The sequence below is a fragment of the Heteronotia binoei genome, chromosome 1 (genome assembly GCF_032191835.1).
Source record: "Heteronotia binoei isolate CCM8104 ecotype False Entrance Well chromosome 1, APGP_CSIRO_Hbin_v1, whole genome shotgun sequence".
In the NCBI taxonomy this organism is placed as follows: domain Eukaryota; kingdom Metazoa; phylum Chordata; class Lepidosauria; order Squamata; family Gekkonidae; genus Heteronotia; species Heteronotia binoei.
The window spans coordinates 83,756,989-83,784,733 of NC_083223.1; the positions used below are offsets into that span (position 1 = coordinate 83,756,989).

Below are 27,745 nucleotides of genomic sequence, written 5' to 3' on the forward strand. Positions count from 1 at the left end.
TTCTTTAAAACCAATTTGAATACAACAATAATACACAAAGTTAGCAATTTTTAAAAATTAAATGAAATAATAATCAGAAACTACCCACTAAATTTGCATATACCACTGTGTGTGGGGTGGGAAAGAGAACCACCTTTTACCAGCAGGGTCCATAGGTGCAGAGCACAGGTTTAGAATGCAGAAGACACAGATTCAGTTCCCCTACCTCTATCTAAAAGGACCTCAGGTTACAGGGCTGTGGAAGGGCCCTGCTAGCGATTTTGGGTAGGCCACTGCTAGGCAGATAGTACTAACCTAGATGGCTCAGTAAAAGGCAGCTTCACACATTTAAACATGTTTGTCAAAATAAACTGATGCTTCCCTGAGTGGTGCATTTCTAGTTCCAGTGTTGATTGGTAGGCCCAGTGTCTGCAAGTCCAGGCCTAACAGTCTTCCAAGGAAAACTAAAGTAACTGGGAGGACTCAGAATAACACTGAACTTTATGCACTCAAGAAGTCTGGCTTTCAGTCTCAATTCCATTTCCAGTCCATTTCTGTCTGAAAGGGACCAGATACACCATGGTTTACTTTTAAAATTATTATATATGTTTATTCTAAAATAGTATAGATTTTATGTAAGCATTAGAAAGGAAATGGTTGCAGTAACACAACAGGATGGGAGAATCAACAGCACCTGAGATTTTTTAGTACACTGGTAGTATTCATTTATTCATTTTTAAAATTTATATCTAGAGTCATGCCTAAACTCCTGAGAGATGGCACCAGTATCAGTGGAGTCCCATCACGAGTGGGAAGTCTGTGCCCCAGACCCAAAGCCCCCTCCAGCCACTGAACCTCAGTCTTTACCGGATTCAGTCTCAACCTGCTCTTTTTTTAACCCCCCCACTACAGCCTCCAAACCCTTGGTCAGATTTTTGGGGCAGAATCTGGGGGGGGGTATCTAATAACAGATATAACTGGATATCAACAGCATATTGGTGACATCCCAGCCCAAAGCTCTGCTGCACGAGGGTGTGCATACAGATGGTAAAAAACACTGGAGAGAGGACTGCTCTATGGGAAACTCCAAATATCAGGAGGTGCCCAGTTGACACCCTCTCCCCTAGTGCCACCCTTTGTTCCCAACTATGGAGAAATGAAGTAAAGCACTGTAAGACTACCCCACAACCGTGAGGTGATGAGTCACAAGATCATAGTTGACTGTGTCAAATGCTGCTGTGAGATCAAACAACAACAAGGTGAAGATCAAACAACAACAAGATCAAACAATAACAGCAACGCTGTCAGAGCAACCAATGCCATCTCTGTCCCATGGCCAGACTGGAATGGATCCAGTGCCGATGTGTCATGGACACAGGAAGCCAACCCAATATTGTACATACATATGAAACTTCCTTATTCTGAATCAGACCATTTGTCTATTAAAGACAGTATTGTCTGCTGTGACTGGCAGTGGTTCTCCAAACACAGATTTTCCCCATCACCTACTACCTGATTGTTTTAACTAGGGATGCTGTTGGGGATTCATCCTGGAATTTTCTACTTGCCAAGCAGATGTTCTCTACCACTGAGTCATGGTCTTTTCCTACACTTTACACAGAACATTACTGTTTTACTTATTCAGGAATGCTTTTATTATACGAAGTAAACAGGTCAAACTGCTACAGGATATGGTAAATCTCCTATCCTAATTATTACCAAACCTAGGCTTCAGGAGACAGGTCAGCCTAGGAGAAAATATAAGCAAACAAATATAAATAGGTCCTATGAAAATAATAATGTTTTCCAAACAATAAAAAACCGAGGAAAAATTGAAGTGTTTGTGTGTAGGACTGGGCTTGTTCCTCAGACAATACTAAAAAGCAGATAAAATCTCTTGGAATGAATTTCCTGTAGACAAAATACCCCCCGTGTGGAAGGGAGAATAGGGGAAACAGTAGGGAATACAGAAAATCATTGGAGAAAAACTGGAGAGTTCAGTTTAAATCAGCATGCCATGTACATATGCTGTCTTCAAATAGGATTATTTAATTTGAAAATTTTAGATTTGCCTGGTTTCACCATTTCAAATGGAGTCTGTCATTTTCTGACTTTATTACAAAAAAAAGAGATTATATTGCAAGCGGTGTTAGGTAAAGTCATAGATTAGATACAAAGAGCAGTGGCAGGAAAAAATAATACACAGCAGTCAGTAAATACAGCAAAGTCACTGCATTGCTCTGAAAGGCAAAAAGTCATCTTGCTAAATGAGGATCCAAGCTGTCCTGCACCAAGACTGTTACTAATAAATAAAAGACCTCTGGGGAAAGTGCTGAGCATACGCAGGATCTATTTTCAGCTTGCATCAGCAGCTGCTACCCCCGGGATCACATCTTTACGCATACCCCAACACCATATGTAATCACTTGAGTGCTGCAACCAGTAAGATAATGAAAGAGCGCAGCATAAATCTATACTTGAGTGGAATGCTAAATGAGAAAAATAATACAAAAAGGGGGGAAATAAACCACATTTTCAAGTCATTAGGAAGAAAGACTTTGACATATGAAGTGTTGCAGCCATTAATAGCACTTATCATATAGAGTGGAGACAAAGAGACAAATTAATCAAACTGACAGAACTGGGACATTTTATGCTAATACAGGCTCCTGGGTTTTCGTTTGTATGCTACAGTGCCTGGAAAGCCGATACCATTACAGGGCAGGAAATTGCATGAACAACATGCAACAGATCATAAAAATTCACGCAGCACAGAAACACCGCCCAAAGCACTGTGAAAACAAGACTAGGAACCCCTACAGAGGAACTACCTACAGCTAATGAATGCAAATAAGCGCAGAAATACTTACTATTCGTGCATAACAATTAGACAGTGGCTTTGAGTCCACAGTCATAACCATTATAAGCAAAAAGAAGATGAGGGACCTGTTGGCCAATCCAGATTCTGACAAGATTACCTTGGAAGAAGCAAAAGAGTAGAATAGAAGAGGCTTGCTGGGTTAGACTAGTTTTTGTGTACATCACCTGTCACATTGGTGGTTCTAAAAGAAATGTATACAAATGTACAAGCATAGCATGCTCCAATAAACAAAACAAAACATAAACTCAAAACTCATCTAACTTTTTAAAAACTGAAAAGCCAGAGAAGAAATACCCCGTCTGCCACAAACCTCTTACACCCTATGCTAATCACTGAAGGATGACATCTTAGTTCCCAGCACAAGTACAGCTGCTGTGAATTTTAGAAAGGGGATTTCTCCTTGCTTTAGGGGAACTGTCCAGCTCCAGCAAACTACTCTCATACCATACATTACAGCAGCTATTTAACCTAGAGATTCTACTTACATCCCAGCAGTTACAATATAGGATTGGATCAGTTACAATATAGGATTGGTGTAGAACTTCTGAACTTCATTCCTAGGCCTGAGTGTTTAATGTACTAAATATAATTTTGGCTTCAAAAGGAAGAGCCAGTGCTTTGGAAGAGGCTATATTCAATGCTCTCTTAAAACCCACACACTATGGGGTAAATTCACAGTTGGCAATGTGGTACAACATACGAATGAGGGTCAACCAAACCACAAACTGCATGCAAAGACATATAAAGGTAGCCTGACAGTTAATTTTGTGCAAGAAAGCCAACTATAGGAAGGAGTGATGGGAGCAGAGAAAGGGTAGAGAAGTTGGTGCTTGAATATTTCTAAATAGCCTCCCAGTGCCTTTTCCAACGTGACAGGTTCCTGATGCATCCTTGCAAGCAATCATCTGAAATCTTGTAAGGGTAAAGCTACTTCAGGTGAGAATGGGATGTGAAAAAAAGTTATGCAGCACTTCTCCTGTCACTTCTCTGCTTTCTCCCAAAATGGTTTTTCTAGCATGAAAAGGGCACAACATTATACAGGTAGGCTTGAGTATATGATGTTTATTTTGGCGGTATACAGATCCATTTGCTTTTTTAAAAATTAAGATCAGGAGTTACCACCAGAGGGAGGGACAGCCATAGTTTCTGAGCTTGCAATGCATTCTTCAGGACCTTTTCCATCGCACAATTCCTTTTATCAGTTTGGTGAGAGCCAGTTTGGTGTAGTGGTTAAGTGTGCGGACTCTTATCTGGGAGAACCGGGTTTGATTCCCCACTCCTCCACTTGCACCTGCTGGCATGGCCTTGGGTCAGCCATAGCTCTGGCAGAGGTTGTCCTTGAAAGGGCAGCTGCTGTGAGAGCCCCCTCAGCCCCACCCACCTCACAGGGTGTTTGTTGTGGGGGAGGAAGGTAAAGGAGATTGTGAGCCGCTCTGAGACTCTTTGGAGTGGAGGGCGGGATATAAATCCAATATCTTCTTATCAGCAGACCAGAGGGAAAGAACTTTCTTGCATGCTTGTACTTTTAAGATCAAAAAGCTATCTACAATAAGAAGCTATACATTTAATCCACCTCACCCCCCCAAACCGCCCCCCCCCAGACCTGCCATTCCATCATGACTGGTACCTTAGGTGCATTCATACCTAACCTTTCCAACAGTAGTCATTTACTTAAGCAGTAAAGCACTTCACCTAAACAGATGCAACCCAACCATGAGCAGTTTACTCTCCAATGAACTGTCATTAAGGATACCACAAAAAAAGAAATCACTTCTATTTGAAAGGGTAATTGTACATATATCCTTAAAAATTAATTTGGGTCACCAAAAGATATTTGGGCTATTCTCTTTTAGAATAAAAAGGTGTTCCATTCATCATTCTCATTCTTTAAAAAGGAGTATATTAACTTCACTTGTGTCTAAATATTTAATTACTTGTGCAAATACTCCATGAGTTAGCACAAAATTTCTCTCTTGATAAATTTTATATTGTGTGCCGAACTATAATAGACAAATTATGAAACTGCAATGCCAGAGTGGTCTGGGAAAAGCCAATCTTAAACTGTAAGAAATAGAGTTTAACACCAACAAAGTCCATGTCATTTGGGAAACTCAAGTGTTTGTTTATGTCTCTACTGGACTAATGAAATCTTAGGTACACATATATATGTTACAGAAATATGATATGGCATACACAATCATACATATACACAACAATGTCTATACAAATATGTGGCCTCCTCTGACTCCTGAAGCACAATCGTGCTGCTGTGTTACCCAAAATACAATTACAACATATAATGCTACGATTCATTCCAGTTATTGGCATGCAGGCTTACAGCTGAATGTGAACAATAGCATACATTCTATACAATCAGTCTATAGAATGAAGATATCCTTTACGAGGTGCTTTGAATGTCGAGTGATCACAGTGGTTGTGGTGGTCTAAGCATAATGAAATGTAACCGTTCATGCAACTTGGCTTTATTGCTTAGCTTGAAGAACTAATAGATGCAAACTGCCATTCTGCAGAAAGCTCTGCATGTAAATAGGGTGGGGGTGGGGTTGTAGAATGGAAAGGAAAGCAGGTCATATTGGAGCCATCTGCCCAATCGGTGACAAAAATATATCTTGCTCAATTGTTGCCATATATAAGGAACTTATGTCTGCAGCAACTCTTATGTACAGGCTGTTCCTTAAATGGCCTGCTTGTATCTGAAAGAACAAAGGCTACTTCGCACATTATCAAGTGGCGAACTCTGATTTTTTCCCCCCCAACTAGACACTCTACTGGGATTTGCAGCCAATCACACATCTATATCATACCAGCTTTTGCAAAACATGTGTTTGTTGCATTTATTCTTCACATTTACAATGATAAACATGTAAAGTGGGCCTTAGCTTTCTTAGCCATGGATTGCTAGGGAAAAGGATCTTTCTCTTTTGCTCTGTTGCTGCCACAATGATCACTAAAAAAGATGCTTTGGAATGTTTTCCTTTACGCCTAATCTTTTCTCTCCTGACCTCCCACAAGCCCTGCTCACCAGTTACTGTGAATGCACAATGTACACTTGATTTTTCTTTATATAGGTGTTGAGCAAGTCTTATACTACATTTAATGCATGTACAGCAGAACTTGTGATTTAAATCCTACATTTCCCCGTAGTGGCTCCCAGTTGCATTTATCAAGTGAATGCACATTCTCTTTTTCTCAGAAACTTGTGTATGCACATACGTGCTGGTCATACACGCTTTCCCTGTAACATGTTATGATGACTCTTTCTACTTCCCTCCCTCAGAGGCAAGACTTTCCCTATGTTTTCCTTTTCCTTTTGTGACTGAGCCACCCTAGCTGTCTATTTTCTTCTTTCCTGAAGAATTGTGTCCCACCCTGTCACAATATGATATTTTGGCTGTTTGCTCAGCCCAAGAACCTGAAGGAAGGAATGGAAGCCCCCTTAAATTATACAACTTAAAATGTAACTCAAGAAGTTTTTATATTCCAAATTAACAAAATATTTTGACACAGAGGGGGGAAAGGTCAGGCAAAACTAGGGGTAAAATTTCTGAGGTAATTCAATATAGATAAGGTAAACCCAGTACATGCACAGACTTTAGTTCTTATGTTTCAGGCTAATGAGAATTTCTCAAGCTATTCACAGTTATTTAAAAAATTTTATGTTGAGAGATTCCCCCCCCCCCCCCAGTGTTTTCAGATTACTGTCTGACTCTTGGTTTCCAGAAGGCTGGTACACCCAAACCCCTTCTCTTGAAACACTACTCATCTTGAGTTTTCAACTGACTCCTAAGGTCTCTAAAGGCAGTTTCTAACCACACCAGACCAGAGATCTCTGTACTCTTCAGAGCGAACTCCTTGTTTGACTGGGTAGGGAAATTCTCCTCTCACTAGAAGATCTATCCCTTTTTCTTGGCTTGAATGGGGGTCTTTGCTGACTTCCCAAACTTGCTTGCCAACTTTCTCCCAGTTCTCCTGTCCGTGTTAAAATTATTCTCAGTCAGGGCTGAATTCCAAAGCTGTCAATATTAAACTCTTCTCAGCTGGGGCTGGAATCAGACTGCATTCTTCTCACTATACAGTTCAGCTGATGCTAACCAATTCTTCCTCTGTTCAGCTGATGCTAACCAATCAGACTGCTTGGAGCAGCCTGTCACTCAAGGCTGTCTGTAAAGAATTAACCCTTCGCAGTCCTTCAGCTGTCTCTACAGGACTTTTAAGCTTTTAACAAACGTAGTCCGTCACACATGCAAATGGGGCTGTTATTACCCTGTTAACAAAAAGGTTTGTATCTTTCTAACAGATAGAGGCTTTACCTCTAACAGGCAAAAAGGCAGTAGATGTACTTTCCCCTGACTAATGCCCATGCTAGAAGAAAGCTTTATGTGCTGAATTCTTCCTGGTTCCTGACTTTTTCTTTAGTGAGGACTGACTAAAATTGGATTTTTAGCCCTCCTGTCAAGAAATTCCTGCTTCCTTCTCCACATGTTTTCTTCCCATCTTTTAAATGTTTTGTTTCCTTTGGCTATCATTGTACAGTACTGCATAACTTGAATTATCTTGCTTCTAGAACTTAAAAAGGACATACAAAAGATGGATAGACGAGTGGCCTAATATAGTTTGTGCATGGTATGACAGTAGATCCACCAAGATTATATTGCCCAAAATTTGCTTATAGACTTGATATTTTATTAAACTACTGAGCATCATAATATGTACAGATTATTACAATTCCAGCTTGTGATGTAGCTCTTAAAAATGTCCTGACTTTATCCATAAAAACAGTAGCAACTCTACTTTAAACATTCTTTGTTTTTTTGAACCCTTCAATTACTGTGGCAATCAGACAGGCTGCATTCAATAAGTATGTTGGTGATGCATATTGTATACAGTGCATACACTGAGAAAAGCCGTGCATGTAATTGAATACTGTTGATTTTCCAAAAGCACAAACACTGAAACAAAAAAGTCATAATCTCTCTGAGCCTGAATAGCACTGCAGCAGTTACTGACCTCATTCATGCTGTCTTTGATTTTCCTCCTGAACCCAATCATATTCTGTTGGCTAATTCCCAGCATTTTCCCCCTTAGGCTAGTAGGCTGGCGTGGACAGTTAACAGCTGCAAGGATTTCTCATTGCTGTGCTTAAGAAACACAGTCACACTGGCTGTCTGACTTCATCCCACCCATGGTGCTGAATGTATGAGCTTTCTAAACACACTTGTCCTTTGCCAGCCTAGAAATCGGAATTCCAACTTCAGCCTGCATTTCTTCATGCAAAGCATTTAGTATCCTAAGGCATGAATATGTGCAAATCTGGAAGGAAAAGGATGACATACTGAGTGTGTTGAGGGAACTTATTGCGGAAAATCAGTACATGCCCTGCAGTGGATCCCAGACAAATACTTAGAGGGCGGAAAAATACAAAAATGACACGTACTATATGCATTTAACTTTTCTACATTTCTTTACATGTAAACAAAAATACCAGAACCATTAGAATGATGGAGAAAAAAACATTCCCAATATGTGAATGTGAACATTCCCATGCTCACATAAGCCAATAATTTTTACTTCCTAATATGGTACTCAGAAATTTGCAATAGCTGAATACGTCGGCAGCAATGCTGAGAACACCAGTCCAACATTTTCAGTCATGGAAAAAAGCTATGACTGAAATATTCTTCAGATGAGCCATTGTTTCTTTGCTTGCTCTTTTATGACCAAAACTTAATTTGTAGTGAGTTTAATTTTTTTCATTAAAATCTCAAGTTGTCAAGAGCAAGAGGAAAGAGGAAGAGATAAAAACCACTCATGTTTCACCTTCAGATATGGCTCATGTTGTTTTGCTTTAATTGGCAAAGAAGAGCAGGCATCCCTAGTGAATCAGACACTATTCTATACAGTACTGGATACTTCTCAAGTAGAGCACCACTACACCATGAATGACTCAATCATTTTCCTAAGAGTTATTACTCGCAGAGATGAAGCAATGTTAATTGGATAATGGCCTGCTGCCAGCTAATATTGGCATGACCTACAATACCCTTGGCCGACAGCCACGTATGTCTCTCTGTCGCACCTTTTCCTCCCCCTTTTTGGTAATGTAGATGGGAAGTGGAAACCATTAAAAAATTCCCAAGTGCTATTTAAATCCTTATCATGAATTAAAAGCTTAATTAAATGCCTTGTTAAAGGAAGGAAGGCTGGTTTCTGTGATTAAATAAAGCAAAAAACAACAGGAATAGGGACCAAACCCTCTCAACAGTAATAACCCATTTCAGTGGAAATAATTGATTTGGGTTGAATTTAAACAGGAACTACTGTTAAAAGTAGAGAAAGGATTTTTTTTAAAGCTACTCCCCCCTCGCCCCCCCGGATGAAGAGATATATCTTGAATCCCAAAATGCTTCTTCAGGCACACAAAACTAAGCAGTAGACAAAAACACAAGTCAAATTACCAAATACACACATGATGAATCAACCTTAGGCTTTTACCTTTTACAACAGCTTTCGTATTGATATGAATAAACTGCAAAAATGCTAGCACTTGTTTATTAGAACTGGCACAAGAATGCTGTGTCTCCAGATGTTTCTTCTGATTTATAGCTATAAGGACCAAGGTAGATTAAGCTTCCTTGTCACATTAATGCTTTTAACTGCCTTGTTACTTTTATTTACATTTCAGAGATGAAGAACTGAGGCCACAGAAAGCACTTGACTCAAGGAAACACCAAGGACTTGAATTCAGTGTCCCAGAAAACATTACCATTGTGAGCATTCCCACTGTTATTGCCACCACCACTTGGAACATCAGTTGTATTTTTCCTAAGGGCTCACAACACTCCCAGAAGTCCTCAAAGGAATCTTGTCAAACCAGTCCAATATTCTTTATTATTGTTATAATGTTGATTGAGTGATAGCAAAATCCATCCACGCAGTTCATCACTGAGCCAGGATCCGAACTGGGAACTTGTAGCTCACAGCTGGTGCTCTTAACTAGTATGTTAGATAAGCACAACTTGTAAAGCCTGCACAAACAAAATCTTAAATGGATTTTGCTTACAGTGCTCAAGAACAGAGGAGCTTAAAATAACCAGAATTAAGCCAGTCAAGCTAAAGCCAGACTTGCTTTGTATATGAGAATGCAAACCAGATATCTAAGCTCAGTAGAAAAAACCTGCATGCATCATTTGTGTAAATCTGCCATCTATATAACCACAGCACCTATGCAGGTAGTCTTCTGGGAACATGCAAAGGGAGATTTAAAACAGATCTGAACTGTTATTGTTTACTACACTAACACTTTTATAAAAAAGAAAATAGTTTGCACAATCTTCCTGAAATTAATCCAGGAATTGCATCACTTGTTTCTAGGCACAATAAACAAAGCGTGCCATACTGTGTGTGACAGAACCATGATGCTTAGCAAGATAATTCTGGATCCAGGCATGACACATGACTCAAGATATGAGAGTACTGGGTAATTTCGTAACTACTTCAGAACACTAAGGCAATTAAAGTCACACACACATACCCTAAACCCTGACCTAGATAGAACTTTGTCAGATCTCAGAAGCGAAGCAGGGTCAGTCCCTGTTTAGTACTTGGATGGGCAATCACCAAGGAAGTCCATGGTTGCTACCTACAGAAAGGCAATGACAAAACCACCTCTGTTCATCTCTTTCCTTGAAAACCCTATGGGTTCACCATAAGTGACTTGGCGGCCCTTTCTACTTCCACCTGCAGACCCTAAACCCACCTTTAATGCAAAGTAGTATAATGGAAATGTTGAAACGATTTTGAAGAGGAACAACACAAAAGCTGGGATACAGAGTGGTTCAGAAAGACAGCAGAAGACTTTGTGTAATTGATTCATACACATGTGTCTGCGCTGTTAATCCATACCCCCCACATGCTTCCCATATTACACTGCAAACCACTGAAAGGATGAAGGAGCCTACTTGACATATAGCGTTTACTCTGGACTGTGCATATCAATGTCATAATCTCCATAAAAACATAGAGCAGATTTCAGACAGAAAGTCAACTTCCTTGCCTTGTCTGTGGAGCTGCTGATCTCTAATATTCAGAATAATTCTGAACTAGTGCAATTTATTCTGATAAGAATATGGTACTGAGTACAGAACTAGAATAGCTTCCTAAAGGCACTGTTCAAACAGGGCAAAGCCAGAGTGGAATATTAACTACCAGAATAAGGAGTTTCTGCTTTCTTCTGGTAGGAACTATGAGGGAGGAAAGAAGTTAAACAAGACAAACTTGCCCTGCAAATCCAAACTTCTTAGTTTCTGAACCTTCATGCAACCACAAAAAAAAAAAAAAAGGCAACTCCCCCCCCCCAAAGTTTCATATATACTTGAGCATGAATATGGGTACTTTTAATGAGAGACTGTTCCACAGGTAACTTGTTCTAAATTGATAAATAAAACTTAACAGAAACATGGATCATCTTGCACCTATGTTTTTCAGCCAGATAAAAGTGATACTGAATACCTATTCTTATATTTAAAAATATGCATGTCTTCCTACACATGCCTCAGTTTATTCAACATTGTAAGGTTTTTTAAATTAAAAATTCCTCTAGAAATCCTGTGAGTGCCTCAGTTATAGCTAGCCTGTTGAATGAAGCCACTATCTATTGCAGGGGTGTCAAACATGCGGCCTTGGGGCCAAATCAAGCCCCTGGAGGGCTCCTATCAGGTCCGCGAGCAACAACCTGTTGTCTGTTTCCTTCTTCCTCTCTTGCTTCCTTCTGCATCACAACTTGCTGGCTTGCTCAATTGCACAGGAGGCACAGAGCAAAGCTCCTCCTTTGAGGAGGAAGTGGGGAAAGGAGAGCTAGCTTTGCCAGGCTCTCTCAATTGCACAACAGAACTACTGAGCCAAGCCTCTCTTCCTTCAATTGGTTGAGGCTCAACAAGCCATTAAGTTGGATTAGGTTGATTAGTCTGTGTTCTTTATAAAGTTTTTATCTCGTCTACCTGGCATTACATTTTATGACACACATGGCCTGTCCTAACAAGGTGAAGATCCGGCCCTCATAACAAATGAGTTTGACACACCTGATCTATTGGGTTATTTTACAACTCTTAAGTGTTGGAGAATACCATGTTTCTCAAACAGAGAGGACTATGAGTAGGCTTTTTCAGTTATTTGGAAGGGTTATCAAACAACTTGAAACCAAGGCCTCACACCTCCCAAAAAAATCACACTAATCGCTACATCTTCTTCTAAGTGAAAGACCTGATGAAGCTCAGTTTTCTTCAATGCATTGTACCAGGTACACTTTCCCTTCCTATAATTCATTGACTCCTCCTAACTTCACATATTTCCAGCTCTTGTTTCAGCAGCAGATTAACTTTGTGGTCAGTTTCCATGGCCACTACACTGTTAGCCTTCCTTTTCTGCTTGCTCTTGCAGGTGGACGCATTGGGTCCATTTCTTCCAGGTGTGCAAACCATTAAGACTTTTCTCCCCCATGAAAGATGGAGTGGGATTATGCATAATTTCTTGCCCTCATTACTAATAGGCAAACATGGAAAATGAGAACATGCATTCCGATAAGATTTATCTCTAAAACTGTCAGGATTAGCTGACTTGCAGATAACCAAGGTGTGAGAAAGGTGTGTACCTTATTACTTCTCCCCCCACATTTCCATGCTAAAAAGTTTTTTATTTCCTTGAGAGGGGAATGGTTTATACTGTACCTCCTCCGGCAGGCTGACCACCAGATCATTTTCTGTCTGCCCGACTAAGACCTGCAAGAAGTATTCGCTGCACGCTGCCAGCACAGCCCGGTGGGCTCGGAACTCTTTCCCCTCCACAATCAAAGTCACATCACAGAGAATATCCTGCTTCCGCTGGTCATTGAGGCACAGGAGGATATTGGTACAATGGACTGTTGACTCATACACATACATGGGGGATTCAGTCTTCTCATCCACAGACATTCCGTTCACACCCTAAAATAGAAACAACAAACAATAAGGGAGAGAGATAGGACAGAAGAGTTATCACAGCGCTTGCAAAGAAAGGAAGATTACATCATGATCTCTGTGTCCTGCATGATTTAGTCAGCTCTCTGAGGAACTGCTGATCAGCACTTTAATTCTTAGTCAGAACAAAGAGTTCAAGAAATGCAATATATATATATAAAGGCAATTGCACTACATGCTCTTGCTCTTCCTTTAATATTGAATCAAGAACAGTTTTTAAAACACATGGAAAGCGATAACTCAACCCAGCTTTTAATAGATATGAGCTGTGGGTAGCGAAGGGAAGAAAAAGGAATAATAATTTGTGACAGTCTTTTGGCAGAGACAGACTTTTAAACTCATGGACATTTCAATTTAGTATTATGGCACAAAATTAGAATTTATTAGCACTATTTCGATTGAGTTGCCATGACGCAAAATGCTGTGAGCGAGTAAGTGGTTCATCCAAAGGACTACAAGAACTACTGAATACTGAATTATCTGCTGTTCAAATTCTATTTAAGAAAGTTAAAATAAGTATTTTACAGGACTGTTGCTAGTTCATAAAGGAAAAAAGAAAACTAAAACGTGACAACAAAATGAAATAGTAAAAAAGAAATCAAACCTCATGATGCAAAGGTGGTACAAGAAGAAACTTTAGGAAAAGAAAATGGAACATAATGGATGAACGTATTCCAGAGTACAAATATCAGAAAAACACAAAGATGAAAAAGGCTTTATTAAAATTGAGACCACAGAAGGATACCACGGACAATGTGCCCCACAGAGCATTACCATTGATCAATACCTTCTGGCTATCCCTTGTCCCAAGGATGTTTGACTAGCCTCAACTAGGGCCAGGGCTTGCAGAGCAAACTCCTGGCTGAGATCAGGGCCCTGCAGGATCTCTTGCTCCTCTGAGAGCCCATTCCTTATACTGAGATGTCAAGAATGCAGATACATAAGCGCTGGCTAAGGTTCATTGGTAACAGGGGAGAGTCAACCCTACACCCTCAGAACTAATCTGTTAATTTAAATGCTTACAGATACAAATTTAATATGAACAGTTATATCCTACATTATTGTCTCTGTGTGTTCAGTAAGGTGGTGTATAGGAAATATAGCAGTTATATGGCTTAACATTGATTAATTTCAGATTTGGCTCTCTGTGAACCCCAGAGTGAGTACCACTAGTCTATGTGATATAGAGAGGAAACGGTACTTGTATATAATTTCTGTGATTGCTCTTTTTGTCTTGTGCTGGCACACATATGCCCTTTTTAAAAACTACAATGCAGACAGGCAACTCTTGTCTCTTCTTTCCTGTTTTGATTCTTCAAGTTTCTACTTTCAGAATTACCTTTGAAGACAGCAAGCAACCCAGATGTAATGTGACAGATAAAAAGTAAAAAGTCAGTGCAAATGTGTTATTTAAATTTCTTTGCATTTTCATGCCATATAAATATCAAATACAGAAGTAAAAGACATAATTCAGTGATGGTGGTGAAAAGGATTAGCAAATAGCCAAGATGAGGAGGGACTGCAAAGAGGAGGATTGTTGTGTCTTGCATTTCAGTCCTGAAGTTACAACGCAGCGAAGCTACAGAGGTGACCAGTGGGAGTCCACTGGTCCCCGGACGTAAGCTCGCAAATATGCTCCGCCAATCAAGATCTGTGGCGGGAAGTTTAACTGGCCAGGATTGGACCTGGCCAGACTGAGGGTTGTTCTGGGTTATGTATATAATTGGGACCCGGCCCGCGTTTCTCCCTCTTGTGATGTACTCGCTAATAAAGCATGTTGCCTTCAACACGTCTCATCACTCAGTACATTACATTGGCGACGAAGGTGGGATCCTAGCCAGTTAACTCCCCAAGCGGGACTTCGCTGACCTGGCCGGAGACGAGGAAGGCACGCAGTCAAGGGAGACTGAAGCGCCCACCGCCGCCATGGCTAACCCTAGTAGGATGACGGGCCACCTTGCTGAGTTCGACCCCGCCAACCCCGATAGGTGGGAGACCTACACGGAGCGGGTTGACTGCTACCTTTGTGCGAACATGATTACAGATGACAGTCGTAAGAGAGACGTGCTCCTGAGTGTCTGCAGGGAGGCCACATTCAAGATCGCAAAGGGTCTCTCGGCCCCCGCGAAGATCACGGAGAAAACGTATGAAGACGCAGTTCGATTCCTGACCGGGCACTTCTTGCCCCAGCCATCCATCATCGCCCGCTGATTTCTCTTCCACGAGCAACAGAGAGACCAGCCAACACCAAGTGCACCAGCAGTGGAGATCCACACGAGCAACGGGACTGCCCCTATCACAATGTGGACTGCAGGAACTGTGGAAGAGTGGGCCACATAGCGCGGGCTTGCCGGGCCAAGGCCAACTGCAGACGCCAGTCCACCCACCACGACTCGACCGATGCCTACTTGACCGCATCAACTAGCCTGCAGGTAATAAACTTGCCCCTCACCACTCCTGATAAGGTCAGGATGTCGGTCCTAACTGAGGGCACTCCATGCCTAATGGAGCTGGACTCGGGTTCCTCCATCTCCATAATTTCGGAGGAGTCTCTAAGAAAACTTTGCCCCAGTGGCTGGCCCCGGCTGCGACCGGCTGATTTCATACTGCGGGACTTCCAGAAAAACCCAGTACAGATTTTAGGTTGGGCAACTGTAAGGGTAGAGTTTAAGAACTTTAAGGGCACGCTGGACATACTCATGGTCAAACGCCAGCTCACCACATTACTGGGGCTGCTCTGGTTTCGACCACTGGGTATTCAAATAGTGGGGGTGCAGCAGATGCAAATGCAAAATTTCGAGCACATGTGCCGGGAATTCCCGGAAGTGTTTCATGGGACCCCGGGGTGCTACAAAAGGCCTCCCATCACCTTACCCCTCGATTCCCACGTGAGACCGATAAGGCTGAAGGCCAGGCGAGTTCTCTTCGCTCTTAATCCAAAAATAGAAGCGGAACTGGACCGCCTCACGGCCCAGGGAGTGCTAGAACCAGTATCCTACGCTGCATGGGAAACACCCATAGTCATTCCAGTGAAGCCGAATGGAAATGTGCGCATATGCACTGACTATAAGTGCACAATAAATAAAGCACTCCAGAACAATCCATACCCCGTTCCGGTGGTCAGCCACATACAGGCAGCCCTAGCAGGCTCTAAGGTTTTTGGGAAACTGGACTTGGCCCAGGAGAACCAGCAACTCACGGTGGATGCCGAGATAGCAGAGGCTCATACCATTGTGACTCACAGGGGAGCTTTTCGGGTGCGGCGGTTGCAATTTGAGGTTAGTGTGGCTCCGGGAATCTTTCAGAGCATAATGGACTCTCTTCTCAAAGGGATCCCCGGAGTGCAACCATTTTTGATGACGTTTTGATCGCAGCCCCGGACGCTGAGGAGTTCAGCAGCCGTCTGCAAGAGGTACTCCGCCACTTCCAGGTGGCGGGACTTAAAGTGAAGCGGGAGAAGTGTTCCCTCGGGGTGTCAAGGGAAGAGTTCTTGGGGTTTGCTGTAGATGCCGTGGGAATCCACTCGATGGCCGACAAGACCTGGGCAATAGTCCACGCCCCGAGCCCCCACGTGCAAGGCGGAGTTACAAACTTTCTTGGGCTTATTAAATTTTTATCATTCATTTTTGCCCCACAAAGCAGCCATCGCAGAACCCTTTCATAGGCTCTTCGATAAACACGCCCCGTGGGTCTGGGAAAAGAAGCAGGCCGCTGCTTTTCAGGCAGTCAAGGACCTCCTAGTTTCCAATGATGTGCTCCACCATTTTGACGAATCCCTACCAGTGATCATGGCTTGCAATGCTTCCCCATATGGGGTGGGTGCCGTACTGGGGCACCAACTCCCAGACGGGAGGGAGGTTCACGTGGCCTATTATTCGAGGACCCTGACCCCCGCGGAGTGCAACTATGCCCAGATAGATAAGGAGGCCTTGGCAATCGTGGCCGGTGTGCATAAATTCAATGACTACCTGTACGGTAGGCATTTCAGAATTGCCACAGACCACAAGCCGCTACTGGGCCTCCTCGCCCCAGACCGCCAGACACCGCAAATTCTGTCACAGCACGTCCTGCGGTGGAACCAGTTCCTCAACTTGTACACATATGCCCTGGTCCACCGCCCTGGAAAAGCTATGGGACATGCTGACGCCCTCAGCTGCCTACCGCTGCCCTCTATGGATCCGGATCCTGCCCCTGCCCACCATGTGATGCTTCTAGAGACGCTACCCGAGAGGCCCCTCAACGCTGCTGAACCCACGGGTGGAGACCGCATCCTCGCACGTGTTTTAGACTGGGTGGGAAGGGGGTGGCCCGTGGGCAAACTGGATGCAGAATTCAGGGCATTCGCATCACGGTTAGAAGAACTGTCCATACACAAGGGGTGCATTCTCTGGGGTAGCAGGGTGGTGGTTCCCCCCCCCACTGCAGAAGCAAGTGCTGGAAGCCTTACACGAAACACACCCGGGGATAGTGCGTATGAAGGCCCTGGCATGTAGCTATGCATGGTGGCCGGGGATGGACGAGGAGAAAGAAGGGTGGGTTAGAAGGTGCCAACCCTGCCAAGAGTCCCGGCCTGATCCGCCCAGTGCCCCTGTCCATCGCTGGGAGTCCGACAGGAGGCTGTGGTCCCAGTTACACCTAGACTTTGTGGGGCCATACCAGGGCCAAATATTCTTTATGCTAGTCGACGCGTACACCAAGTGGTTGGAAGTGATTCCCGTAGCTTCAACCTCCACTGTGGCGGCGGCCAGAGCCTTGTGAAGGGTCTTTTGCACTCATGGGTTTCCCGAGACCCTCATCACGGACAATGGTACCGCTTTCACCTCCCAGGAATTCATGAATAGGTACCTCATCCAGAACATTCGGTCCGCTCCTTTCCATCCAGCCACCAACAGCCAAGCAGAGCGCATGGTGCACACCACTAAAGAGGCCCTGGGTCGCATTGTACAGGAAGATTGGGACCACCGCCTGGCAGCCTTCCTATTTGGGAACAGAATCACCCCCCACTCCGGGTTAAGCCCTGCCGAGTTGCTAATGGGGAGGAAGTTGATCACTAGGCTAGACAGGTTGCATCCTGACTGGGCTACGGACCTCTGCAGTTCCCCCCAAACCAGGGAAGCCACTAGGGGATTCTTTCCAGGGGATTCGGTATACGCTAAGAACTTCGCAAATGGGCTGGAGTGGGTAGCCGCCCGGGTGCTGCGGGTCACCGGGTCCCGCTCCTACGAGGTCTCGTCAGAGGGGGGCCAGATCCTAAGGAGGAATATTGACCAGCTGCGCGGCTGCAACTTGCCGAAAGAACCGACAGCGATCGGGGGAGCGGGGGAGAACTAACAGCAACACCCCCAGGAGCTACCCAGCCTATGCCGCTCGCACCGACTATGCAGGCGGAAGAGCACCACAGCAGAGGGAGCGACCCCCCCCCCAGAGAGGAGGTTCCAGAACAGCAACAAGCGGCGGACAGCCCTTTTCCAGCGTCACCCTACCACGAGGAACCAGCAGCTCCTCCAACTCCTCAAATAACCCTGAGGAGGTCGACCAGGGAACGCAGGGCGCCAACCTACTTGAAAGACTTTGTGTCTTGAACTAAGGGGGGGGAGGAGTGCTGTGTCTTGCATTTCAGTCCTGAAGTTACAACGCAGCGATGCTACAGAGGTGACCAGTGGGAGTCCACTGGTCCCTGGACGTAAGCTCGCAAATATGCTCCGCCAATCAAGATCTGTGGCGGGAAGTTTAACTGGCCAGGATTGGACCTGGCCAGGCTGAGGGTTGTTCCGGGTTATGTATATAATCGGGACCCAGCCCGCGTTTCTCCCTCTTGTGATGTACTCGCTAATAAAGCATGTTGCCTTCAACACGTCTCGTCACTCAGTACATTACAAGGATGCTCTAAGTAGAGTATAAATAAGAGATGACATCAGACATATAAAACTAATGAAAGGCAATGGATCAGTGAATGTCATTATTTGAAGAATAAAAAAGTATATTTTCTTCTTCACTTGTAAAAAAATGTGTTGTTGGGAAGGAGCTTGTAGGTGGATTATGGGAGTCACAGCCAAGGGTTCCCAAATTCAGCCATAACTTCAACTGGTCCTTCCCCATTTTATCCTTTTCCTCATCACTGTTGATGAGAAGAATGCAGAATGCAAATTCAAACAAAATTTCCATGAGACTGCAAGTCAAGGTCCCACTTGACATTGTGCTACATTCTGAAGCATTCAAATTTACTCTGAAGTCAGAGTTCTTTGTGCACACTGGTTGACTCAAGGATGAGGCAAAATCTGCGATCATCCTGAATAATACCTTGCTAACAATTTATGGACTCAGTTATCACAGAACTTGTATCATGGGTAACATAAAACAAAACTTCACAGCAGTTATGTAGGCATTACTGGTATAACAGTTCACCTACACTATTTTGAGCAAGATTTCACAAGGTATAGTGTATAAAGATACATCTATTTAACCATCTTTCTCTGGTGTTTAAGTGAGTATGGCTAAGAGATACTACTCTCACAAACCTATCAAAAATGGCATCCTTATAGATATTTCTCCAAATCCACTTTTAACATTTACATTATACAGTCCATCTATTACAAAGTGATCATCCTACATCTATTTCATATCTTCAAAGAATCATAGAGCTGGAAGGGACCTCCAGGATCATCTAATCCAACTTCCAGCACAATGCAGGAAACTCACAAATACTTCTCCTCTACATCCCCAGTTACCCCTGATCCATGCCCAGAAGATAGCAACAACTAAACCAAAACAAAACAAAAATCTCCAGGATCACTGGCCAAACTGGCCTGGAGAAAATTGCTTCCTAACCCCAAAGTTTCCTTGGGTGTGTTAAGAAACGGCCACAAGAACTAAGCTCTGATGCAACCCCTTCTGCCCTCCTTTTCATGATCTGCCTAATTCACAGAATCAGCATTGCTGTCAGATGGCCATCTACCCTCTGTTTAAAAACCTTCATGGAAGAAGAGCCCACCACCTCCTGAGGAAGCCTATTCCTCTGAGGAACTGCTCTGTTAGGGAGTCCTTCCTAATGTTTAGCCAGTAACTCTTGATTTAATTTTCAACCCACTGGTTCTGGTCCAACCTTCTGGGGCAACAGAAAACTACTCTCTGCACCATCCTCTATATGACATCCCTTCAAGTACTGCCAGTGGCTTGGCAGCCACAGGTAGTTATCTGACTATCACATTACATCTGAGTATTATATCACCTCTTTCGTCTTCTCTCCAGCTGAACATACTGAGTTCCTTCAACCTGTCCTCATAGGATTTGAGTCTCCAGACCCCTCACCATCTCCACTGCCCTCCTCTGGACACGCTACAGCTTGTCTATGTCCTTCTTAAATTGCAGTGCCCAGCTGGCCTATAGTGAAGACTTGAAGGGTGGGATAGCAAGACACTTTGATTGGTAGAGTATCTGACTCAATTAAGTATATTGGGAGACAGGTAGCTGACTAGACGGCACAAGCAGGGAAACTGCAAGAATTACAGGGGAGAATCCCATCTCTCCCTTTATCACTGAGCCCAGCATGGCTTCAGACTCAACACTGTGGAAACTGGTCACAGTAGCAGTTGTGCCACTATGGGCCTGGAGCAGCTCCTGCCATCTGCTGCCAGGCTCAGAGCATCTTCCAGTGTCTGCCACTTTCAGTTGTCCAGAATCAAGGTAAGTATGTTGTCTGACTGTGTGCAAACAATTTTTTTTTATTTTGGAGGGATTTTAAACCACAAATATATATTTCTTTTAAGACTTCACATTTTTTTTTTTTGCAAACCTGGGGAGTCCCCCAGATTCACAGGAAGATCTGTTAAGTGTCTGCAGATGACAGCCACATATTACTATTAAATATACAGACACTTGGGGTCACAACCAATGTTGCCTCTAAGCTGCAGAGTCTTGTGAGCAAAAATTCTGCTTTGTGAGCAACTGGTATTAAAGTTGTGAGCTACTGCATAAATTATTGTGCTCTGGGGTCATCCTTCCTGAGCTAAAACAAAAATCTGTGAGCTGGAGGCTAAAAATCTGTGAGCTGGATCACACTGACTCAGCTTAGAAGGAACACTGGTCACAACATGAGGTAGAAATCAGACTGCTCTCTTTAGCCAAAGCACAGTCACAGTAAGACGGATAATAACATACAGGTTGTAGGCCATGGGGGTCCTTGAATATGGGGCAAGGCCAGATCATTGGTTTCTTGGAGTTTTCTAAACCAAAGGGGTCTCATCATGAGAGACAGGAGACAGCTCTCTCCGGAATTTGGGTTGGGACATAGAGAAGCAGGGGAATGTAGGTTGAAATTCATTCACAGATATTACCTGAAACAACTCTTAAATTGCAAGATGTTAATCACAGTCAGGGCTGGCCCTAGACTGTCTGACAGCCTAGGCAAGGCTAATTTCTGGCGCCCTACCTTGCACTGATAACTTCACTGAATGACATGGGGGCACCCAATTCAGTGACCCTCCCAGAAGGCCAGCGCCCTAGGCAATCACCTAATTTGCCTAGTGGCAGGGCTGGCCCTGATCATAGCAAGAATAATAATGCTGCAAGTGATTGCAAATCCTGGACACATAAAAGAACAAAGACCAAAACACACATATAGCACACATAAAAAGCAAGTCCTTTGTTGAGGAAAGAAGGTATTTTCAAGGCAAAATTGAAACTGGACCAGAAAAATACATACAGGAATAATTCTCCATGTATCAGGACATAATCTAGCGAATATCCTACAAAGAATCTAAAGGGCACAATCTAAAGCAAAGGTCTTTTGTGCAGGTGACATCTACTATGCCGGAGCTCATCCAGGTGGATCAAGCCCAAAGTCATATTAAGACCTTGTGAGATTAAAAGTTGTTGAGTATTTATTTGTTGGTAAATGCTGAAACATGGAACAATTTACAACCATATAAGGTTACCAGCTATTTGGGAGTATATTAAAAAAAAAACCCAATTAATTACCAATTACAACATCCAAAAACATGAACATAAAGATAGGAATAATGAAATGTAATTGTATGTTATTATTATGATTCTTTAGTTGTTGCAAATATGATACAAGACTGATTTAGATTAATAATTCATTCAGCAATAACGTATCAGGAAGAGATAATTATACAGTGCCACAATTCTCACGCTGATTTCAGTAATTACAGATTACAACAGTGTTAGCAATTTAAAAAAGGTTAGGGAGCGGCAGTAATTTGCCATGTCATCCTCAGCTACATTAATATCTCTTTCTTGGAGCACCGAGGATAATTGGAAATACAATAATGGGTCAAGAAGGGCTACATGGCCTTACCCTCACATGTACTCGCAGACATGCTTCACACAGTACATTATCAACCACTGATAATCATCTGTTCAAACTGTTTATATAACCTGTACATGCAGGATAAAGATGATAATAAACAACCAAAACAATAAAAGATACAGCATCATCCAAACTCATACATCTTCAATTATGTTTGCAGATTTCAGTGGGGCAGATTTCTACACTGAAATGAAGGCCACTTTCAAGTGAAGGCATAGGGACCAATGTGCAGATAGGAATTAACATGTAACAGCATTATGAAACGAGATGGAAAGAAACAGAGACAATACAGTGTAGGTTGGAGAGTTTCATAAACTGAGCCAAGAAATTTCAGTTTGTTGTAGAAAGCAAGGTTGCTTCCACACATAACTGAAGAATGTACTTTTGTTCTGTTGTAGCAATGGTTTTGTAGGAATGATTGTTGTTGAGTAACCAACAATGTGTGGATGCAGTTTGAGGGAAAGCCAGAATGCCTGTGGCAAAATCACTAATGCTACATTTCCTAAGTGGGCACTATTACATATGGCTTGTCTATATTTACAAACAGTTCAAGGGAACTGAAAAATAAACTGAGATGCAGCATGGATTGAGCTGAAAATATTGGAGCTCACTGTTTAAACAGAAGATTGTTCAAGCAGGTGTGATATTTTAAGTGTGGTGAAGTCACCTGAGCAGGTATTCATTATATTTGAATATATTTATTTTAAAGACAGTAAATGTATGTTCAAACAACTTCTATCCAGTGCTTTTTTTTTTAAGAAAAAGCCCAGCAGAAACTTATTTGTATATTAGGCCACATCCCCTGACACCAAGCTAGCCAGAACTGTGTTCCTGTGAATTCCTGCTAAAAAAAAGCCCTGCTTCTATCACACTAACAGTTCAGTTCTAAACAGATCCAGATGAGCAGCTGTGTTGGTCTGAAGCAATAGAACAAATCTGGAGTCCAGTAGTACCTTTAAGACCAAAAAAGCTTTATTGAGAAATTTCAATAAAACTTTTGTCAGTCTTGAAGGTGCTACAGACTTTGTTCAATTCTAAACAGTTATATTCTTCTAAGCCATTAACTTTAATGGGTTTAGAGAGCACAACTCCGCATAGGACTGCACTGTTAAAGTGCTGCATCTATATCAACTGAGTCACCTCTTGATACTGGGACGAAGGGCACTGTGTTATGGTACACTACCGAAGGTCTCAAAGGGTGATGCTAGGGGATTCCTGCCCTGCTTCATGGTTGTTGACCTGTAGGGGTTCCGCAGCGTTCTCTTATTCCTCATTCTATTCATTATCTATATGAAACCACTGGGGGAGGTCATCAGGAGGTATGGGTTGTAGTTCCACCAATATGTGGATGACACTCAAATCTTTCTTTTCCACCTAATTCTGAGGATACTGTTGATGTTCTGAACCAGCGCCAGTAATGGGCAGGATGTGGGTGAACAAACTGAATCTTAATCCTGACAAGGTTCTTTGAATTAGCAGAAAGGGAGACTAGGGATTAGAGATCTCTCCTGTCTTGGGTGGGGTTATACTCCCCTTTAAACCAGGGTAACAGATTGGGAGTGTTTACTGACACATCAGTCACCTTAGAAAATCAGCTTGCTGCAGTAGGTCAGAGTGCTTTCCAGCTTTGGCTTGTGTATCAATTGCATCCATTCCTGGTTCAGTGAGATCTATACACAGTGATCCATGCCTTAGTTACATTTAGATTAGACTAATGCAATGTGCTTTACTTGGGACTATCCTTGAAGAGCATTCAGAAGCTGCACGAAGTGCAGAATGCTGTAACTAAACTGCTGGTCAGGATCAGCTACTGGGATCATTTGACTCCGATACTATAGCAATTACACTGGCTGTTGATCTGCTGCCAAAACCAATTCAAGCTGTTGGTTTTGGTCCCATAGGGATTGAGACTGGGGTATCTGAAGGACTGCCTTCTCCTATACATTTCTATCAGGTAATTAAGATCACAGGGAAGGGTCCTCCTGACTGTCCCACTGATCAAAGAAGCTCATGTGGTGGGTACACGAGAGAGGGCCTTTTTGGTGGTAACCCCACAATTATGGAACAATTCCTCCAGGAAGATGAACCTGACATAATCAGTTATGATCTTCACGAGGCAACAATAAACAGTTTTATTTTAGAACTGCATTCGACTAATTTAGTTTTTATTTATTGGCAATACTAATTGATATATTAAATTGTGGTCTTTTGTAAGTTTTTATAACCGTTGTTCTATTTACATTGTAAGTTGTCTTGAGTTCTGTAAGGTAGAAAGGCAACTAATAAATGTTTTAAATAAACAGAAGAATCAAATTCATGTAAATACTTTTTATTGGGACCAACCAACATGATGCAAAACATCCACTTTATAAAAGGATTTTTTTAACCACACTATTTGGAATCTGTAATGTTTCACTTTTCTTTGAGTGAGGTCTTATGAAGAGAGGCAACTAAGATATTTGTAGTAGGAGTTTGGGGGACTGCTCTGCAATGGTTTTCCTTGTTTCTCCGTTGTTGGAGATGGAGGGTGGCACTTGATCAGAAAGTCCCCAAGCTGTGCCCACTTGAATGTGGAATGCCACAGAGGGTGATACTTTAACTGATGTTTAACATCTATATGCGCCCCCTCACCCACTTGGCACAGAGGTATTGGCAGGGTTGTCATCAGTATGCTGATGATACCCAGCTCTATCTGTTGATGGATGGCTGCCTGAACTCTGCCCTTGAAAATCTGGGCAGGGCATTAGAAGCCATGGTTACAACAGAGTCAGTTGAAACTGAATCCATCGAAGGTGGAGGTCCTGTGGCTGAGCCAGGGTGGGGATCAGGTTTCTGGCCCTTGATGGGGTGCCACTGGTGCTATTGCCAAGAGTTAAGAGCTGAGGGGTGATCATGGATACCTCACTTTCTATGGAGGACAAGGTCACCTGCATTGCAAGGTCTTCTTTATCAGCTTTGGCAGGTCAGGCAATTCATTCCATATCTCTCTGCTTAGGACCTGGCCACAGTGACCCAGGCAATGGTCACTTCCAGGTTAGATTATTGTAACGTCTGCTGATTGTAACGCCTACAGACATGTAGTACAATTGGTAGCACTGGCTACCATTTGAGTACCAGATCCATTTCAAGGTGTTGGTATTAACCTTTAAACCCTGAGTGGCCTGGGACCAGAACATCTTAGGAACCATCTCTCCTCATACACTCCCAGGAGAGTCTTGTGCTCTGCGGACCAACACCTATTATTATCTCTGGCCCAAAGGACATCCGCTTAGCCTCAACCAGGGTCAGGGCTTTTTCTTTTCTGGCTTCTACCTAGTGGAACATGCTTCCACATGAGATCAGGGCCTTGTGGAACTTACCGAAGTTCCACAGGGCCTGTAAAATGGAGCTGTTCAACCAGGCTTTTAGTTGAGTGGACATCCAATTCAATCATTCGGCCTCCCTGCATAGAAGCTGCCTAACCATCCACCCATATGGAGTCTTGATATAACAAGCTGAAGTAACTCCTACTATCATCTCTCCAGCTTATGGGGGGATTTTGACTTTAGAAATATGATATATACTTTGCCATCTTTTACTGTAAATAGTTTTATTTGTTTAATTAATTGTATACGGACTAGTTTTTAATGTTTATATATATTCTGATGTTACCCACCCTGAGCCTGTTTGAGAAGGGCATAACAACAACAACAGAGATTTTTGTAAGTTTTGAAATTATCATGGCTTCTATATGCATTATTTTCAGACTGTGATGAACATTCTTAAGTGGCTTGGATCCTATGAACTGTAACTACAGCAGTACCAACAGATATGAAGTTTCCTAATACTGGGAGCCCCATGGTCAAAATCCAGTAACATGCAGCAATAATGGGGGGGAGGGGGTTTCAGATGAAATTGCCTCCACAGTCTTCTTCCACTGAGAGAACAGTCAATTAATCCAGCAAGGAACAATTACAGAAGTGTAAGCAGACTCCGTATTGATCAAACCAGGGAATCATGATGGGAATTAAGTGCAATTATTCTGATGGAAATTAAGTGCCTGCTGCTGTCCTGACAGTTTGGGGGGGGGGGGAGAAAAAAGAGCATCCATATAACTTTCCCATCCTCCTGTTGCTACCTAATGCACTTGGTCAGTGTGCACTGGAAGCAGGGCTGGAAGCCTGTTCCACTGAGGAGCCACTCTGTCATGAAATTTTTCCTCATGTTTAGCTCAAAACTTTTTTGATTTAATTTCAAGCTGTTGGTTCTTCTGGGGCAACAAAAACATTTCTGCTCCATCCCTTCAAATATTTGAAGATGGCTATTGTATCACCTCTCAATCATCTATCCTCTAGGCTATACATGTTGCCATTTTGGAACAGCTACACTGGCTGCTTCAGTCTGTTTCCGAGTTCTATTCAGCGTTACTGGTTATGATCTTTAAACCCTATCATGACCTGTAACCCAAATATTTGAAGAACTGTTGCCTTCCATATGCCCCTGTGTTGTCAACTGCAGTCATCAGGCAGCCATCTGTTGGCTAGACCACCACTTAGGGTGGCATATCTGGCATTAAAGAGAGCCCAGGCATTTTCCATCATAGTTTGTGGAATGGGCTCCCTGAAGTGCTGAGGGAGCCCCTTCCTTGGAGATCTTCAGGAAGCATTGCAAGGATTGCAAGGATTGTTTGCCACAGCTTTTGAAGAAGTCTGAATTGGCAAACATCTTTTGAGGGGGGATGGGGGAAAAGATTTGGGGTTTGTTATTTTATTCTTGTTTTCAGCTGAAGATGTTTAATTATTATAATGAGCTGTCCTGAACCATGAGGAAAGGTGAGATATGTTTTAATAAATAAAAATAAATAATAAATTAAATGCCACCTGATATGAGACATCCAGGTTCCCATGAAAAACTGTCATACTCCATAAAGGACTCCATCAAGGACTATGGCATTACCTCACTTCCAAACTGAAATGAATTACTAATGTTTAGGGGACAATAATCTGATATTCCACTGCACTCAGGAAATGTCCAGAATAATACATATGTTGCCTGATAAAGCAATTAATCAGTGATGAGAAACTGATCTTCTACCACATTAACATTTCCCTCAAAGCAACTCAGGAAAGAGAAAACTTGTCCCTACCACCTGAATTGGGAGAATAAAAAGACTCCCTGTTAGCTCATCATTTTAGGTTCAGTTTAACTTCATGACTGTCCCTCCACACACTCAGCTTTCAACAATATTCATGCTTAGGGATGGAAACAAACTGCATTTTTATGGTTTAGTTCATGGTTTATGGCTGAACTACAAATTGAACTACAAATGTATATGAACCGGGAAGTTTGTTTGCTTACTGACTGGTTGGTATCAGTTTGTGAGCCATTTAAAGTTTAAACCCTTGCTTTCTACTCCCTGCTGCTTTTTGTAGGTATCAGAAAGCAGGGGTTTAAATGGCTCCCAGCCATTTAAACGGAACAGCTAAGCTCAGCTGTTTCTCATGAAGAGCAGAAAGCAGGGACATGAACACCACGAACGGCATCAAA

The 27,745-nt window shown here is 42.7% G+C and overlaps 1 protein-coding gene across 2 annotated transcripts in view; it reads right to left on the reverse strand.

The window, feature by feature from the left end:
* Positions 1 to 27,745, reverse strand: part of LOC132570515 (transcription regulator protein BACH2-like) — a 115,774-nt gene that overhangs the window by 42,881 nt on the left and 45,148 nt on the right. The window contains exon 2 of one of the 2 annotated variants that reach the window (XM_060237182.1): positions 12,604 to 12,858. The exons of the other annotated variant lie outside the window; for it this stretch is intronic. Within the exon in view, the coding sequence (XP_060093165.1) occupies positions 12,604 to 12,846 (243 nt within the window). The 5' untranslated portion in view covers positions 12,847 to 12,858. The remainder of the gene's footprint in view (positions 1 to 12,603; positions 12,859 to 27,745) is intronic. 2 annotated transcript variants of the gene reach the window in all.